This window comes from Marmota marmota, unplaced genomic scaffold (assembly GCF_001458135.2).
Source record: "Marmota marmota marmota unplaced genomic scaffold, marMar, whole genome shotgun sequence".
Classification (NCBI taxonomy): Eukaryota; Metazoa; Chordata; class Mammalia; order Rodentia; family Sciuridae; genus Marmota; species Marmota marmota.
Genome location: NW_025999913.1, coordinates 4,857,965 through 4,873,170, shown reverse-complemented (window position 1 = coordinate 4,873,170; position 15,206 = coordinate 4,857,965). Strand labels below are relative to the sequence as shown.

Genomic DNA, 15,206 nt, shown 5'->3' with positions numbered 1-15,206 from the left:
CTACTATTAGAATTAGGCCGTAAGTGCACACCACTGTCCCTGACACACAACGAGTCCCAGCGATTTCAGGGAGGGATAATAGAGTTTTCCGCTCAAACTTTCAGGCACCTTCTATTCCAGAAGCATATGCCCTAGTCCAACATGGCGGCACCCGTTACTGCCAGTACATCCCTAGCTACGCTTCCAGGCCCCTTTTTGGAACCGCCCACTGAGTAGACGCAACTCCGACGCCTTTTGATGACGAAAACACCTACGCGCTCTTCCTAAGCGGACCATATGGTTTTGCGCAGGCGCAGCGAAGTAGGCGGAGCCAGTCGGGATGAGTGGCGGAGGGACAGAGACCCTTGTGGGTTGTGAGGTCGCCCCCGGCGGTGGCGGCGGCAAGAAGAGGGACTCGCTGGGGACTGCGGGCTCAGCACACCTCATTATCAAGGGTACGCAGTGGCAGGGCTTTCGACCCTGGGACGGATCCCAAGGCAGCCCGCCTCCCAGACTGCGCCCTCTGACCCGGGCCGAGCCCAGCTCCGGGCGGGCGCGCGTGCGTTTGAGCGGGGCGGGCTGGAGTGAGCAGTGGTTGGTCGCCGCGTTTTCTCCCAGCCAGCCGCCTCCCCGAATCCAGCCAACCCACTTGCTCGTCCTTCCTCGCTTTCCTTCCAAAGCCCTTAGCCACCAGGCCTGCCTTCTGTCTCTTCCCCAAGCTCAGCAACCCAAAGAAGGGCAGCGTTATTGTGGAGAGTCTCACACCGACCTGTAACGCAGAGGGCACCGACCTGGGAGTTGGGAAGAGTTTGGGTTCCCAGGCAATCACTTAGGAGTTGTTTTAGGAGTCGGGTTATTCCCTTTACCGACCCTGTCTGCTCCTGGGTCATGCCAGGAGTAAATGACATACGAAAGCGTCCCGAGGAAGGGTTGCACAGGGCTTAGGGTCAAATGATATTTGTGTGCAATCAGTGAAATATGACTTTCAGTTGTTTTATGATGATAAAATAAAGAACGAATTTTATCATCCTCACAGTTTTAGAGTGTATAATTCAGTAACTTTACATTGTTGTGCTACCATCACCACTAGACATCCAGAGAACTCTTTTCACCTTGTAAAATTGAAACTTTGTATCTATTTAATAGTAACTTCCATTTCCCCCTCTCCTCTTCTCCAGCATCTGTCAACCACCATCCTACTACTTTCTGTCTGAATTTGTCTAACTCGTATGAGTGGAATCATAAGGTATTTGTACATTTGTGACTGACTTTTTCACTTACAGATATCCTCATTGTTCATCCATGTTGTAGCACATATCATAATTTTTGTTTTAAGGCTGAATATTAGCCCTTTGTATGTATATACCATACTTTATGCATCTGTCTGAACGCTTGGGTAGCTTTCATCTTTGGTGATTGTGAGTAATACTGCTGTGAACATGAATGTACATGTCTTTTTGAGGCTCTGCTTTCAGTACTTTGAGATTTATATCCAAAAGTGGAATCGCTGGATCTTATGGTAATTCTATTGTCGATTTTTTGGCGAACTGACATACTGTGTTTCATGTGTTTTACCTTTTCACCAGCACAAGGCTTCTGATTTCTTCATGTCTTCACCAACACTCGTTACTCTATCTTTGGTAGTAGACGCCTGATAGGTGTAAGATGGTATTTCATTGGGGTTTTGGTTTGCATTTCCGTAATATTTAGTGATCATAGGCATGTTTTCATGTACTTGTTTGCCATTTATGTATCTTCTTTAGAGAGATGTCTATTCAAGTCCTTTGCTCATTTTTAATTAAGTTAGTTTCATTATTGTTATTGAGTTGTAGTTCTTTATGTATTCTGGATCTTAACTCCCTTGAAAAGCAGTTTGCAGATATTTTGTCCCATATTGTCAGTTGTTCTTCATTTTGTTGATTGTGTCTACTTTGATGTATAGTACAGAAGTTTTTAAACTTTGAGGTAGTGCTTTTTTTATTTGTATTTATTTATTTATTTTTGGTACTAGGGATTGAAGCCAGGGGTGCTTAACCACTGAGCCACATCCCTAACCCTTTTTATTATTCATTTTGAGACAGGGCCTAGCTAAGTTGCTGAGTCTGGCTTTGAACTTGTGATCCTCCTGACTCAGCCTCCCGATCCACTGGGATTACAGGTGTGCACCTCGGTGCCTGGCAGTACTTTTTTTGTTAAAAAGGTAATTCAGCAGGGCCTGGTGGGCACACCTGTAATCTGAGAGCAGCTCAGGAGGCTGAGGCAGGAGGATCTTAAGTTCAGAGCTAACTTCAGCAACTAACCAGGCACTTGGCAACTCAGTGCTACTCTGTCTATAAATAAAATACAGTAAAGGGCTGGAGATGTGGCTCTGGTTAAATGCCCCTGAGTTCAACTCCCAGAACCAAAAAAAAAAAAAAAAAAAAAAAAGATAATTCAGTCCTGTATGGTGTTCTTGAAACTTGCTAAGACAATAAATCATAAGTACTCTCTCCTTTGGGGGAAAATAGTAATTATACGTATGAAGCAGTGAATGTGTTAATTAGCTTAAGTGTGGTAATCATTTCACAATGTATGTGTATCAAATCATCACTTTCTTATACCTTAAATGTATATAACTTTTGTTGTCAATTGATACCCAAATAAAACCAGGGGATAAAAGATAAAAAATAAAAGTTGAGGACGGGGGATATAGTTCAGTTGATAGAGTGCTTGCCTCACATGCACAAGGCCCTGGGTTCAATCACCTGCACCACAAAAATAAACAAATAAATAAATAAAAGTTGAGAGAAGAAAAAAAAATTTCCAAGGAACACCCCACTCCATTTTTTTGCAGTGATAGGTATAGAACTCTGGGCCTTGCATATGCTAAGCAAGCACTTCACCACTTAGCTATCTATCCACTCCACCCTCTTGATTTCTCTCGTGGGACCTTTTCATCTTGAAAACAATTTTTAGTCCATCTCATTTTAAGACTATCAGGTATAAACAGCTATTTGTTGAATATTATTGCTGGATTCTAGTGAATATGTAAATAGATATTATGCCCTGGGTCTGTGAGAGTTGCCAGCAATTGGTTGGGAGTAGGAAGAGAGGACTGGGAAACTGCGGAGGCTGCTGGAAGATGAGTGTCTGGTCTGGGTCTTAAAGAATGCAGTGTTGGGGGGTTGAGAAGAAAGAGGATTAGTGTTTGGGACTTAGTTTGGAACAGCATGAGCCATGCATGGAGTTCTGAAACAGGCTGGTGTATTTGGGAACTACAGATACTACTTCAGTGTGACTGAGGGGTGAGGCTAGGGGAAATCATACCATAGAGGATTTCTTACATTTTTAAGGAAAATGAGATTTTTCTTGAATAGTAGGAAATTATAGAACAATGATAAAGAGCCATGTGGTTGGATTTGTTTTTTAAATATAGTATTTAGTTACTTACAGCCATCCTCATTGAATTCACTTAATTGCTAAAACAAACTTGTAACTCCAAAATCAATATTGGTGGTGATTTCAAGTTCATCTGCAATGTCAGAGTTTGAGTCATCTGATTTGCACGTTTCCCAGCTGAGGTCAAAGTGATGCTCTACTTTTTATCTCAGTAGTCATATTGTAAGCAAGTCTCTTTTTCCACTTTCTGGCTAGTGCCTTATTTTTCACATTTTGAGACTTTTCATTGGTGCTTTCTCTGTTTAAAATGACTTCCAAAGGTAGAGAACGATTAGCAAGTAACAAGTACAGGGATACAATTGGACATTAGGACTAACTTCTAGCGTCGTGTAGCACAGTAGGATAACTATAATTGACAACTATTGAATATTTCAGAAAAGCCAATTGAGAAGATTTTGAATGTTTGAGGTGAGAGCTATACTAATTAACCTGATAAATGAATATGATGATACATATTTTTATTTGGAATATTCAGTTTCTCCAGGAATTTTGTGGTTTACATCTTAAACTATTTGTTACTAAGAAGAATGAGTAGGCTCACCAAAATCTTTGAAACTTCAGAACTTTCTTACTTAACTATGACTTTTTCAAACCTTCCAAAAAGTAAAGATACTTATAATGAACACTCACCACCCACCTTAATAAATCATTAAAAGACCCACTGTGCACCCCTCTCTAATTACATTCATTGACTTCCCCCTCTGAAAAGGTTACCACTATCCTGAATTTAGTGTTTATCATTCTTCTGCATGTCTTTTATTTTTATTGCTTCTGTGTGTCTGAAGTATTATTTTACATATTTTTAAAGTTTGGGTAAATGCATTTAATCCTTCTGAAACTTGCTTTTTGTTCAACATTATGTCAGTGAGATTTATCCATGTTGTTATGTGTAACTTATTCATTTTTTACTTGATTTGTAGTATCCCACTGTGTGAATGTTTTTAGGATGCTCTCTTTAATTTTTCTTTTGATAGTATACCTATGCATAGTAAATAATTACAGATGGATTATTCATTTTCGCAAGATTTTTTTCTTGAATGTATATCTTGGCATGAAATTGTTAGATGCATATGTCTTCAATTTTATTAGATATTGCCAAGTTGCTTTTAAAAGTAGTTGTACCAATTTTGTACCAACTGGCAGTGGATGAGATTTTCTCCTAATACAAGGTCAGAAATGGATTTTTAACCTACTTTCTCATCTATTTGTGGGGAAGGGGAAGAATAAAACAAGCTAGAGATTACATCATTTACCATGGATTAACCCAAAATTTTATTTTATCTTTTTTAGATCTTGGAGAAATTCATTCAAGGCTTTTGGATCACAGACCAGTTATTCAAGGTGAAACTCGTTATTTTGTAAAAGAATTTGAAGTGAGTATCAAAAGCTTATTTTGTAAAAATACTACTCTAATCATTAACATAATACTATACAGAAAGGAAATTCCTCTGGTTTTATTTCAGAGGCTTAGAAAATATACTGAGTAGAAATTATTATTATTATGTACAAAGAGGTGAAAATATTTTGGTGGGAAAAGAGAGTGCTAGGGATTGAACCCAGGGCCCGGTGCATGCTAGGCTACCATTAATCTATATACCCAGTCCCCAAAACTTACTTTTGTACTTTGATGAGTACAAGACCAGATAGCAAGAGACTCAGGTTCAAGTTCTAGTGCTTATTCTAAGGTATTTAATGCCAATGGCTTGCAGGGGTTTTATCTATAAAATGAAATATAGCCAAAAAAGAAATTTTAGGGCTTGATGGGTCTGAATTTTCCAGGCTTGTTTTATAGAAAATGAAAAATTTTTTATAGCCAGGCGTGATAGTGCACACTTGTAATCGCAGTGACTCTGGAGGCTGAGGCAGAAGAATCACAGCCTCAGCAACTTAGTGAGGCCCTAAGCAACTTACCAAGACCTTGTCTCAGAATAAAAAGGGCTAGGGATGTAGCTCAGTGGTAAAGCACCTCTGGGTTCAATCTTCAGTACCAAAAAAAATTTTTTTTCTAGAAAGAAACTTTCTATAGAGAATTCTTTTTTTTTTTTCTCCTCGGTTGGGGCATCAGCACTCACTGACACACTTAAGTTGAAATCACAAATTCCCTTGAGGGCCCATATCCAGTGGGCAGGTCTTTTAGATGTTACTGCATCTAGAATTCCAGTTCCTTCTGACTGGTGTGCCTGTTATCTCAACCAAGTCAGATCAAGATTTTGCCTTGCTACTACAGTGATCTAACATTATTTTACTTTTTAAAAGCCTTTGATAAGTATTTGTTAGCTGCAGGGTGAAGTCCAAGCTTTTCCACCTGCCACTGTTCACCTTGCATTTGACTACCAGCAATATGCTGTCTTGTTCTTCTTAGTTTTGCACGTGTGTAATTGACTCATTGTACGTTAGATAATAACTTCCCAAGCTACTGTTGGGCAGATGATAAATGGCATTACACTATTTTGTGACTCTGTGTATATTGGGGTTCTCTTTTCAAATGAGACTTCAACCAAGTAGGGTGTCTAAATCTGCCAAAAGCCAAGACTCTTTAATAAACCCTTAAAACTACAGGAAGCCTGTGTTACTGAGCACTCAAGATAGATTGAGCTGTAGCATTAGACAAACATTTTTTAGTTCAGCAGACTAACTCAAAAACTGTCATTTCCTTGTTTCTTCACAAGATAATGAAGATTAAAGATGTGTGAGTGTGTATGTCTGTACACATGTGTGTGCATGTGTGTATCTTAGAATATTGTGTGGTACCTAGGAATAACCATCAGTTATTTTCATTGTCCTTATAGGAAAAGAATAGGTAGGACACACCGAAAGCTATCTTGAGACTATTCTTTATATGCTGTGTAAAGATTGTCACCAATTCTTTGTGAGAACATAATAGAAATTTCTATGGAAACTTGCTATGTTCCTTTACAGTGTGTTGTATAAATATGTTTTAAGAATTGCATTGAATGTTTCAGATAGGAATTGTGGATTTAGTTATACTCAAATGTGAGAATTATAGTTGAATCAGCAACTACATGATCAAGTTTACCTCCAAAACATACCTTAACTCTTCCTACTTAGCCCTCTTCCCACTGCCCCTACTGTTATCCAGCCCACCACCAACTGTCCCCTGACACCTGCCATAGGCTTCTGCCTGATTTTCCTGCTTTCAACCTGAGTGGAATGTTTTTCACACACTAGTCAAATGGGTCTATGTCTGGCACCCAGGTCCTCTCTTCACACTTAGAGTAAATCTAGCTCCTTAGCTGTGCTTAAAAATCCTGGGTGATCACAGACTCCGAGTTGTCTTTCATACCTTGTTACACATAGCTATGCATTTACTGTGCTTCCGCCACGTTCTTTCTTTCTTTAACACATCTTGATGTCTTTGCTCCCACAATTTCATCTTTCCTAAATGCTCCTCTCCATTTTTTGTACAGCTTGCTATTTTTTGTTTAGGTTAAAGATTAAATGTCACTTGGTCCCTTAATTCACAGCAGTCCTTAAGGCATTCTATCCTCTCACCCACTGTGATGCTATTCTTGTTTTCTAATGCCATGTAACAAATTACCAGAAGTTTAGTAGCTTATTTCAATTTGAAATACTGAATAGTTTTTATTAAAACAAAATTTATAAATATGCCTTTAAAGATCCAATTTATATTAAAAGAAAAATAGCATTTGGAATTAGGTTGTTTTTGCTAATTTAAACCTTTCACCTCATAGAGACTGAGCCCAAAGTTGGAGCTAATAAACAATACCCATTAATTAGCTCAGAGTTCTCCAGGTCAGAAATGTGGTCACAGCATGGCTAGGACCTCAGCTCAGGTTCTCACAAAGCTAAAATCAAGGTAGTAGCCAGGCTGTGTTCTCATTTTGGGTTCAGAGTTCTTTTCCAGACTGACATGATTATAGAGGGACTCAGTTCCTCAGCTTCCAGAGGACACTTATAACCCTTGCTACATGACCCCCTCCCATCAACAAAGCCAAAAGTGAAGAGCTCCCCCCTCAGAAAATTCCTCTCATGCTTCAAATCTTTCTGGCCAGGAAGAGCTCAGTCCCAGTTAACGACTCACCTGGCAAGACAGGCACACTGAAGGTAATCTGTCTTTCTTAAAGTCACCTGATTTGAGATTTTAATTACACCTTCAGAATCCCTTCACCATAGCACTAGAGTTTGATTGAGTTAACCGGGAGAAAGTGTATGTGCCTTAAGAGTGGGGATCTAGGGACCATTTAAAATTTTGTCTGCCACAAGCACTTATTGTTTTTATTTACTATTTATTGCCTGTCTTCTCTCACTAGAATGTAAGTACCATAATAGTAGGGGCTTATCTTTCATATTCTTGTGTTCAAAATGCTTAAAAATACCTGGCACATTGTAGGTGCTTAATATGATTTAAAAGAACAAGCAACAGAGCTTGGATTTAAATTTGGGTTTTCTTGACATTTAATATGCCCTTTCTTATGAGTCATCTTTTTGTTAATCTGGTCAATTTGTAATACTGAATAGTTTTTATTTTTTTAAATATTTTAATATTTATTTTTAGTTTTCGGCGGACACAACATCTTTATTTGTATGTGGTGCTGAGGATTGAACCCAGTGCCGCACGCATGCCAGGCGAGCGCGCTACCACTTGAGCCACATCCCCAGCCCCTGAATAGTTTTTATTAAAACAATATTTATAAATATACCTCTGAAGGTCCAATTTATATTTATATTAAAAGAAAAATAGAATTTTGGAATTAGGTTGTTTTTCTCTAATCTAAACCCTTCATCTCATAGAGACTGAGCCCAAAGTTGGAGAGCAAAAAATAAAGTCGAAAAGTTAATTGATTAGTGTCTGAGTTGTCCTTAAGATACAAGTGTCATTATACTTCTTTTCATGTTCTATATTAGTGTAAAATAGGACTGTAAAAACACTATAAAAATAAAACTTTGAGTCTTGAATGGAAGAGGAAAGAAATGTTTAAGTTTACCTCAAAACATACCTTATATATGCTTTGAAATATGTTGTATTCAAGATGGCTTCTTGTTGAAGCCATCACCTGTTTAACTGAGCTGGAAGATAGCTGGCCAAGAGAAAATAGGCATGTTTTTGAGAAGAGATGCATTATCTGCTATGTGAGCTTTTCCTCACTGTGACAAAATACCTGAGAAAAACAACATAGTACGGTAGGGAGTGGGAGCATGGGAGGAATAGATGAACTCTAGATAGGGCAAAGGGGTGGGAGGGAAAAGGAGGGGGCAGGGGGTTAGCAAGGATGGTAGAATGTGATGGACATCATTATCCAAAGTATATGTATGAAGAAACAAATTGGTGTCAACATATTTTATATACAACCAGAGATATGAAAAATTGTGCTGTATGGGTGTAATAAGAGTTGTAATGCATTCTGCTATCATTTATTTTTTAAAAATCAATTAGAAAAAAAACTTGAAGGAAGAAAGATTTATTTAAACTCAACGATTTCAGAGGTTCCAGTCCATAGTTGGCTGGTTCCATTATTTTAGGCCTAAAGTAAGGCAGAGTAAAACTGCTCACCTTATGGCCACTGGGAAGCAGAGAGAGGGGCCCTGGGGCTGGGATCGGGGGAGGCCATGGATAAGATATACACTTTCAGGGCATGCCCAGTAACCTGTTACTTCCTCCAGCTAGGCCTTACCTCCTGAAGTTTCCACCACCTCCCCCAGAAACTCATCACCTATGAATCCGTCAATAGATTAATCCACTGAAGTCAGAGCCCTCTCAACCTACTTAGTATATACTTAGAGACACATCTCTGAACCTTGTTGCATTGGGAATCAAGCCTTCAATATATGAGCCTTTGGGGGACATTCCTCATCCAAACCATAACACCTGCACTCTGCACTAATAAGTCCTTCAAAATCTTTTTGAAGAGGAGGCACTATAGAAGGGTAGGAAGAATATAGGCCTTAGAACTTGACGTGTCCAGATTCAAATCCTGGCATCCAGGTAGTTATGATTACTTGGTTTATAAGAATCATTTTCCTTGTCATTAAAATGAGAACAATAATATACACTACAGAACTTTTTAGTTTTTATGAGGATTTAATGATCTGTCATCTAAAAAATCCTTGGTATATAGATGTTAGACAAATGTTTCTAACTATTAAGAAAAAGATTGTAGGGCTGGGGCTATAGCTCAGTGGTAGAGTGCTTGCCTAGCATGCATGAGGCACTGGGTTCCATCCTCAGCACCACATAAAAATAAACGAATAAAATAAAGACATTCTGTCCATCTACAACTACAAAAAAAGAATTAAAAAAAAGAAAAAGATTGTAATAAGTACAAGCAAACAAAAATGTGTTAATTCAGAATTTGCAATAACTTAAGTGAGTTTAGGTCCAGTCTTTAATATCTCAAGGGAAAACATGGTTTACCTGAACTATTGGCATAAGCATTGTCTTAGAAAATGTTTACTGAAGAATAAAATTTTCACATTGGCTGTGATGTGAAAAGCTTATTCTATAGAGTAAAACAAAAAAAAAATTTTTTTATTTTGTAAGACATAATGTCAGGACCCAAAAATACATTTGTATCCTGTATGTAAGAGCATTCTCGTATTGCTTTGAAGAAGGGTCTCTGTCATTAAGGAATGATCTTGAAGGGCTCTGAAGTTCCTGGTCAGCTGTGTTTGAGTGCTCTTCTTCTTCTTCTTCCTTTTTTAAATATTTATTTTTTAGGTATAGGTGGACACAACACAATGCCTTTTTTTTCCGAGAGAGAGAGAGAATTTTTTTTAATATTTATTTTTCAGTTTTCGGTGGACACAACATCTTTATTTTATGTGGTGCTGAGGATCGAACCCAGCGCCCTGCGCATGCCAGGCAAGTGCGTTAGCGCTTGAGCCACATCCCCAGCCCAAAATGCCTTTATTTTTATGTGGTGCTGAGAATCGAACCCGGTTCCCGCCCATGCTAGGTGAGCACTCTACCGCTGAGCCACAATCCCATTAAAGAGTACTTGATCTGGGCTTTTCACACAATTGCCACCCCAGTTGGTCTTTCCCAGGCTTAGTGCAGCATAGAAATTGTTCTGCATATGGGGCTCAGCTCCCTTTTCTTTTGTTATCTTCGCACATTTCCTCTAAAATTAGAAGGGAAAAGCTGAGAGGCTTCAGGTTTGAATATATATCTGCAGTATTTACACATTTTTTAAACTATTTTGGCCCCAACAATAATATCCTATATTTAATAAAAATGTCCTTTGTTCAGAGTGTCCTGGGGTACAGGATAAGGTGATGAAGCAGGGGTATCAGTACTTCCTGGAAGTTTCATCTTCCTTCTGCCACTTAAATATAGTTCACTTTAAGAAAAGTTGGCTAGCATTTAAAACTAAAATTGTTTATATATTTAAAAGATTTAATGCATATGGCAACAGTTTTCTTTTCCTTGATTAAATCTTATTTGTAGAAGAAGGAAATAAGTGCCACATGGTGGCAGCATTACTTAAATTATTGAAGTACTTGGTAGTGTGAGCTCTTGTATTTTCATTAGTGTTTAAGGAGAGTTGACTGTCTTGCTCCTGATTTTCTGCAAAAATTATGGACAGAAGTTCAGAAAGGTCTTCCTTTCAGGTGGAATCCTATGAGTCAAGGTGTTGTCCTCTGTGCCATTACCTTTCTAGCTGGCCTTTCTCATGATGCTGAGGAGAGATACATGTTAGTCTATGAGTTTTATGAAATACAAATGAAATAGTGCTATTCAAATCCCAGTGTAGTTTTTAGCAAACCCCATACACTTAGTGCTTTCTTGAATAGTTATTGAATACCTAGGTATATCAGTAAGAAGGTGTGTAGTTGTTAGTAGCAGCTGAAAAATAGAGGCTTTTTAAGAGGTAAGTTCTACAATTTGAAATTCGGCTGAACTTCCTTCTAAAAATGGAGGAAACCTAACTTCAGTTAAACCTGCACAGAAGTCAAATTCCATAGAAATTTATTAGAAGATAAAAGAGCAGAATAGTATCCCTCAAGAAAATAAAATAAGAAAAATAACTACCCTGAAAGATAAAAAGCTATAAGCTAATACTTCAAAATGAGCTTAGAGAACATAAGAAAATTTGGGAAGTGAGGAGAGAATGATGACATAAGTCAGAAAAATTCTATCCAAATGATTGCATAGAATAGAAATGGGAAATAAAAGATGAGATGAACGAATTCAGGAAAAAGAAAATTTTAGAAGTATTTTAGAATTGAAAACTAAATGAAAAAGAAGACAAGACTGAATAAAATGGCTAGTCCTTATGTGAAACTGAAAATAGGTTTAAAATCGAAGAGACAGGGATGAAGAGATAAAGACTCAAAAGGAAAGAATGTTCATTGATGATAAATACAGACCATCAAAGATTATGTGTGATAATGAGCTCCTAAACAAGAAAACCAAAGCAATGTAAAGGACAAATGTAAAAACAAGAATTCAAGAAAACTTTCCCATATTAACAATACTATTGGAATTGTATTGAAGGGCACACTGCTTTATGTGAAGATTAACCTGGTATAACCAACACAGAGACATTTGCAGATAAAACTGTTGGGTTTTATAGGGGAAAAAAAAAAAAATCCCCTGGGCATCCAGACAAAGTGGCTAAGTCCCTTATGAGAGGAAGAAAATCAGATCGTTAACAGATTTATCTGTGTTGTGCTAGAAGACAGTGGAGTAACAATAGGGGGTTTTATATTTAGCCAAAATGATTCCTAGACATAAGGACCACAGACACACTGTGAAAGTCTGCAGGACTCTGGAAATACTGTTCAAATGAGCATTTCCAACAGAGTGAATTTCAGACAACAAAAATGTTTGGAGAGACTCCCTCGTAAAATGAATTGGTAAGGGTTGTGGCTCAGTGGTAGATCGCTTGCCTGGCACGTGTGAGGCCCTGGGTTCAATCCTCAGCACCACATATGAATAAACCAATAAAGTAAAAAATCCACTGGCAACTAAAAAATATTTTTAAAAAGTGAATTAGTAAGCATTAAAGATATGTTGAGCTAAAGAATTAAGACTGAACAGTGTAGAAGAAGAACAGTGTGACATGCAGTGGCTCCGTGTTCTAACAGTGAAGACGCAGCATAATTATCAGCAAATGGAAGGAGATGGGAAGGTGTATGAAAAGCAGGATTCCCTTGCTGGTTGCCTCATAAATATTAACTGAAAATAAAAAGATACTGTATTAGTCAACTTCCTGTCACTGTGGGAAAAAAAAATACCTGAGAAAAACAATTTAAAGGGAAGCTTTATTTTGGCTTACTATTTCAGAGGTTTTAGTCCACGGTCACTTGGTTCTTTTGGTTCTGAGCCTGTGTTAAGACAGAATGTCATGGAAGCCAGCACATGGTGGTACAGAGTTCCTCACCTCCTATCCACCAGGGAACAAAGGGAAAGGGACAGATAGGGGCTGGGAAAAAATACTTTTCAAAGGCACATCCCAGTGACCAGCAAGGCCCCATCACCTAGTTTCCACCACCTTCCAGTAGCTGGAGATCAGGCTTCAACACATGAGCTTGTGGGAAGACATTTAAGGCCCAACCCATAATAGACAGTATTTCAAATTAGATCCTGAGGAATAAGGAAAGACTAGAGAAAGAAAAGATGGTCACCTAATATATTCTTTATGTAGAGAACAAATAAACTATTGCTGAAAAAGTGGAGGTATTATATACAAGGTTATTGCATAAAGAATTGGTATATACATAACCATGAAAACAAAAATGCTGACTTAAAAATACAGTCTCCAACTTTAAGTAGTTCAATTTAGATTTTTCACCTTTATGTTCCTTTATGGTGGAACAAAAGTGATACACAGCCAGTAGAAACCATCTTTCAAATATTTTGAATTGGATCTGTTCCCAGGCTTGTGACATGAGGTCCAGTCCTCTCACCATGTGGCCAGTACTTCAAACCACAGCTCCCAGTCAGCTACACAATCATGAAAGGAAACAAACAGTACTCACCAGTGTATGTGTTAAGTTAGAATGTTGGTAGATTAGATGAATTAAGTGCATTTTGACTTACATTATTTTCAACTTACATGCATACACATGTGTATGGATGTATATATCCTTACACTAAAATAGTGGTTGGATACATTTTTAAAAATAGTTACCTGAAGAGAAAGTGATAGAGGACACAAGGTACAAAGCATAAAGATGAAAGCTAGGCTTCTTTGAATTTTTTGTTTGTTTCACAGATGTAGTTTTGGAGCCATGTAAGTATTTTACATAATTTAAATCAAAATTGAACTTTAAGGAACAATCTCAAAACATCAAATTAAATGTAGAGAAACAAATTGTGTTTTAGAAAGAAATTATTCCTAATAATGTTAAAACACAGTGATTGGATGATACATTTCTTTCTTTCTTTCTTTGGTACTGGGGATTGCCTGGCTTAAATATACATTTCTAATGTAATATACTTTCAAAACACATAAGTTTTTTAAAAATATTAAATTGTTTTTAGTAATCATTTTGTTAATGCTAATATTTAGTGTTTTTATTTGATCAAATTTATGATAAGGTAAATGAGTAATTGGGTTGGTGTTTTGAAAACCTGGAAAGAAACAGTTAAAACAGAGGAAGGTAATTTGAAATTCTATAGTCCTGGGGAATGCTGTGGCACACTTTGTAATCCAAACTACTTGGGAGGCTAAGACAAGAGGGTCCATCACAAGTTCAAGGACAGCCTTGGCCACTTAGGGAAATCCTGTCTCAAAAAATAATAAAATAAAAAGGGCTGGGAGTGTAACTCCATGGTAGTCACTGGATTCAATCTGCAGTACAGGGCAGAAAAAAATTCTGTAGTCTGAATTTGTTTGTCAATATCACCTCATGGTATTTCTTTTCTTTTCTTCCTTTTTTCCTTTTTTTCACATAGCTCCCAGCCTTGTCTACTGAAAGGTTAGAAATAATGGCCAACCGGTAGCAGCCAGCAGCCCTTGTGCTCAGTTTCTGAATTCCGTCTCTTGGTGCTGGTGTAATGGTTAGAGAACTGCTGATTCTGGAGCAGATGTATAGGATGAGTCTGAAGCATCAGGTTATACCAGAAGGCAAAGAGAATGACAAAGAATAGTGGAATTCCCTAAAAAGCCTCCCACAGCCAATTTGAAGAGACTTCCACTAGACAAAGCTCGGACAGTCTTGAGTATCACTGAAGAGCAATACTGAAATAGGTTGGAAAATCCCAAGTAGGCTTAAATCTATAAGCTCTAGGATGTATATAAACAAAAACTCTTTCTAATCATCCCTAGAGAATACTAAGGAAGTAACTCATTATTGTTTAAATTGGTAAATAAAGGGAGAGAAAATCAAGGGTGGTTTTGTTGTTGTTGTTGTTTTGTTTTCCTTCATATGTGAACATTCCTCAGAGTAACCAAATAGTGGAGGAAGGGCAGTTTCTCTTTCATAGAAGAATCCCTGCTGATAAATGAGGACAGAATGCCAACATCCTGTTGAGAGTGCATAACCCACCTCTGAAAAATTAATACAAACAAAAAAACAAAACAAAATCCTCAATCTGCTTGAACCTTTAGTTCTAACTACTAATTTACAGGAAAGGGAAGAGACAGCAGAGTATGTTAAATTACACCACAGGGATTCATTCATTAAAAAACAGACTATGGGAAATTGTGCAGAACAAATGACTCACTTTATTTCAACAAACCGCAAGGAAAAAATATGATAGAGGAGAAATCTGTAGATTAAAAAGCACTTAAGAAATGTTAACCAGTTGCAATATATGAATCTTAATTTAGGTTTTGGTCCAAACAAATGGAGGGATAAGA

At 37.7% G+C, this 15,206-nt stretch overlaps 1 protein-coding gene across 2 annotated transcripts in view; it reads left to right on the top strand.

Annotated features, from left to right (window-relative positions):
- The first annotated feature begins 276 nt into the window (after positions 1-276).
- Bloc1s5 (biogenesis of lysosomal organelles complex 1 subunit 5) overlaps positions 277-15,206 on the top strand; it is a 40,304-nt gene continuing 25,374 nt past the window's right edge. For both annotated transcript variants that reach the window (XM_015493989.2, XM_015493988.2), the window contains exons 1-2: positions 277-434; positions 4,708-4,790. In XM_015493989.2, the coding sequence (XP_015349475.1) occupies positions 320-434; positions 4,708-4,790 (198 nt within the window). In that variant the 5' untranslated portion in view covers positions 277-319. The remainder of the gene's footprint in view (positions 435-4,707; positions 4,791-15,206) is intronic.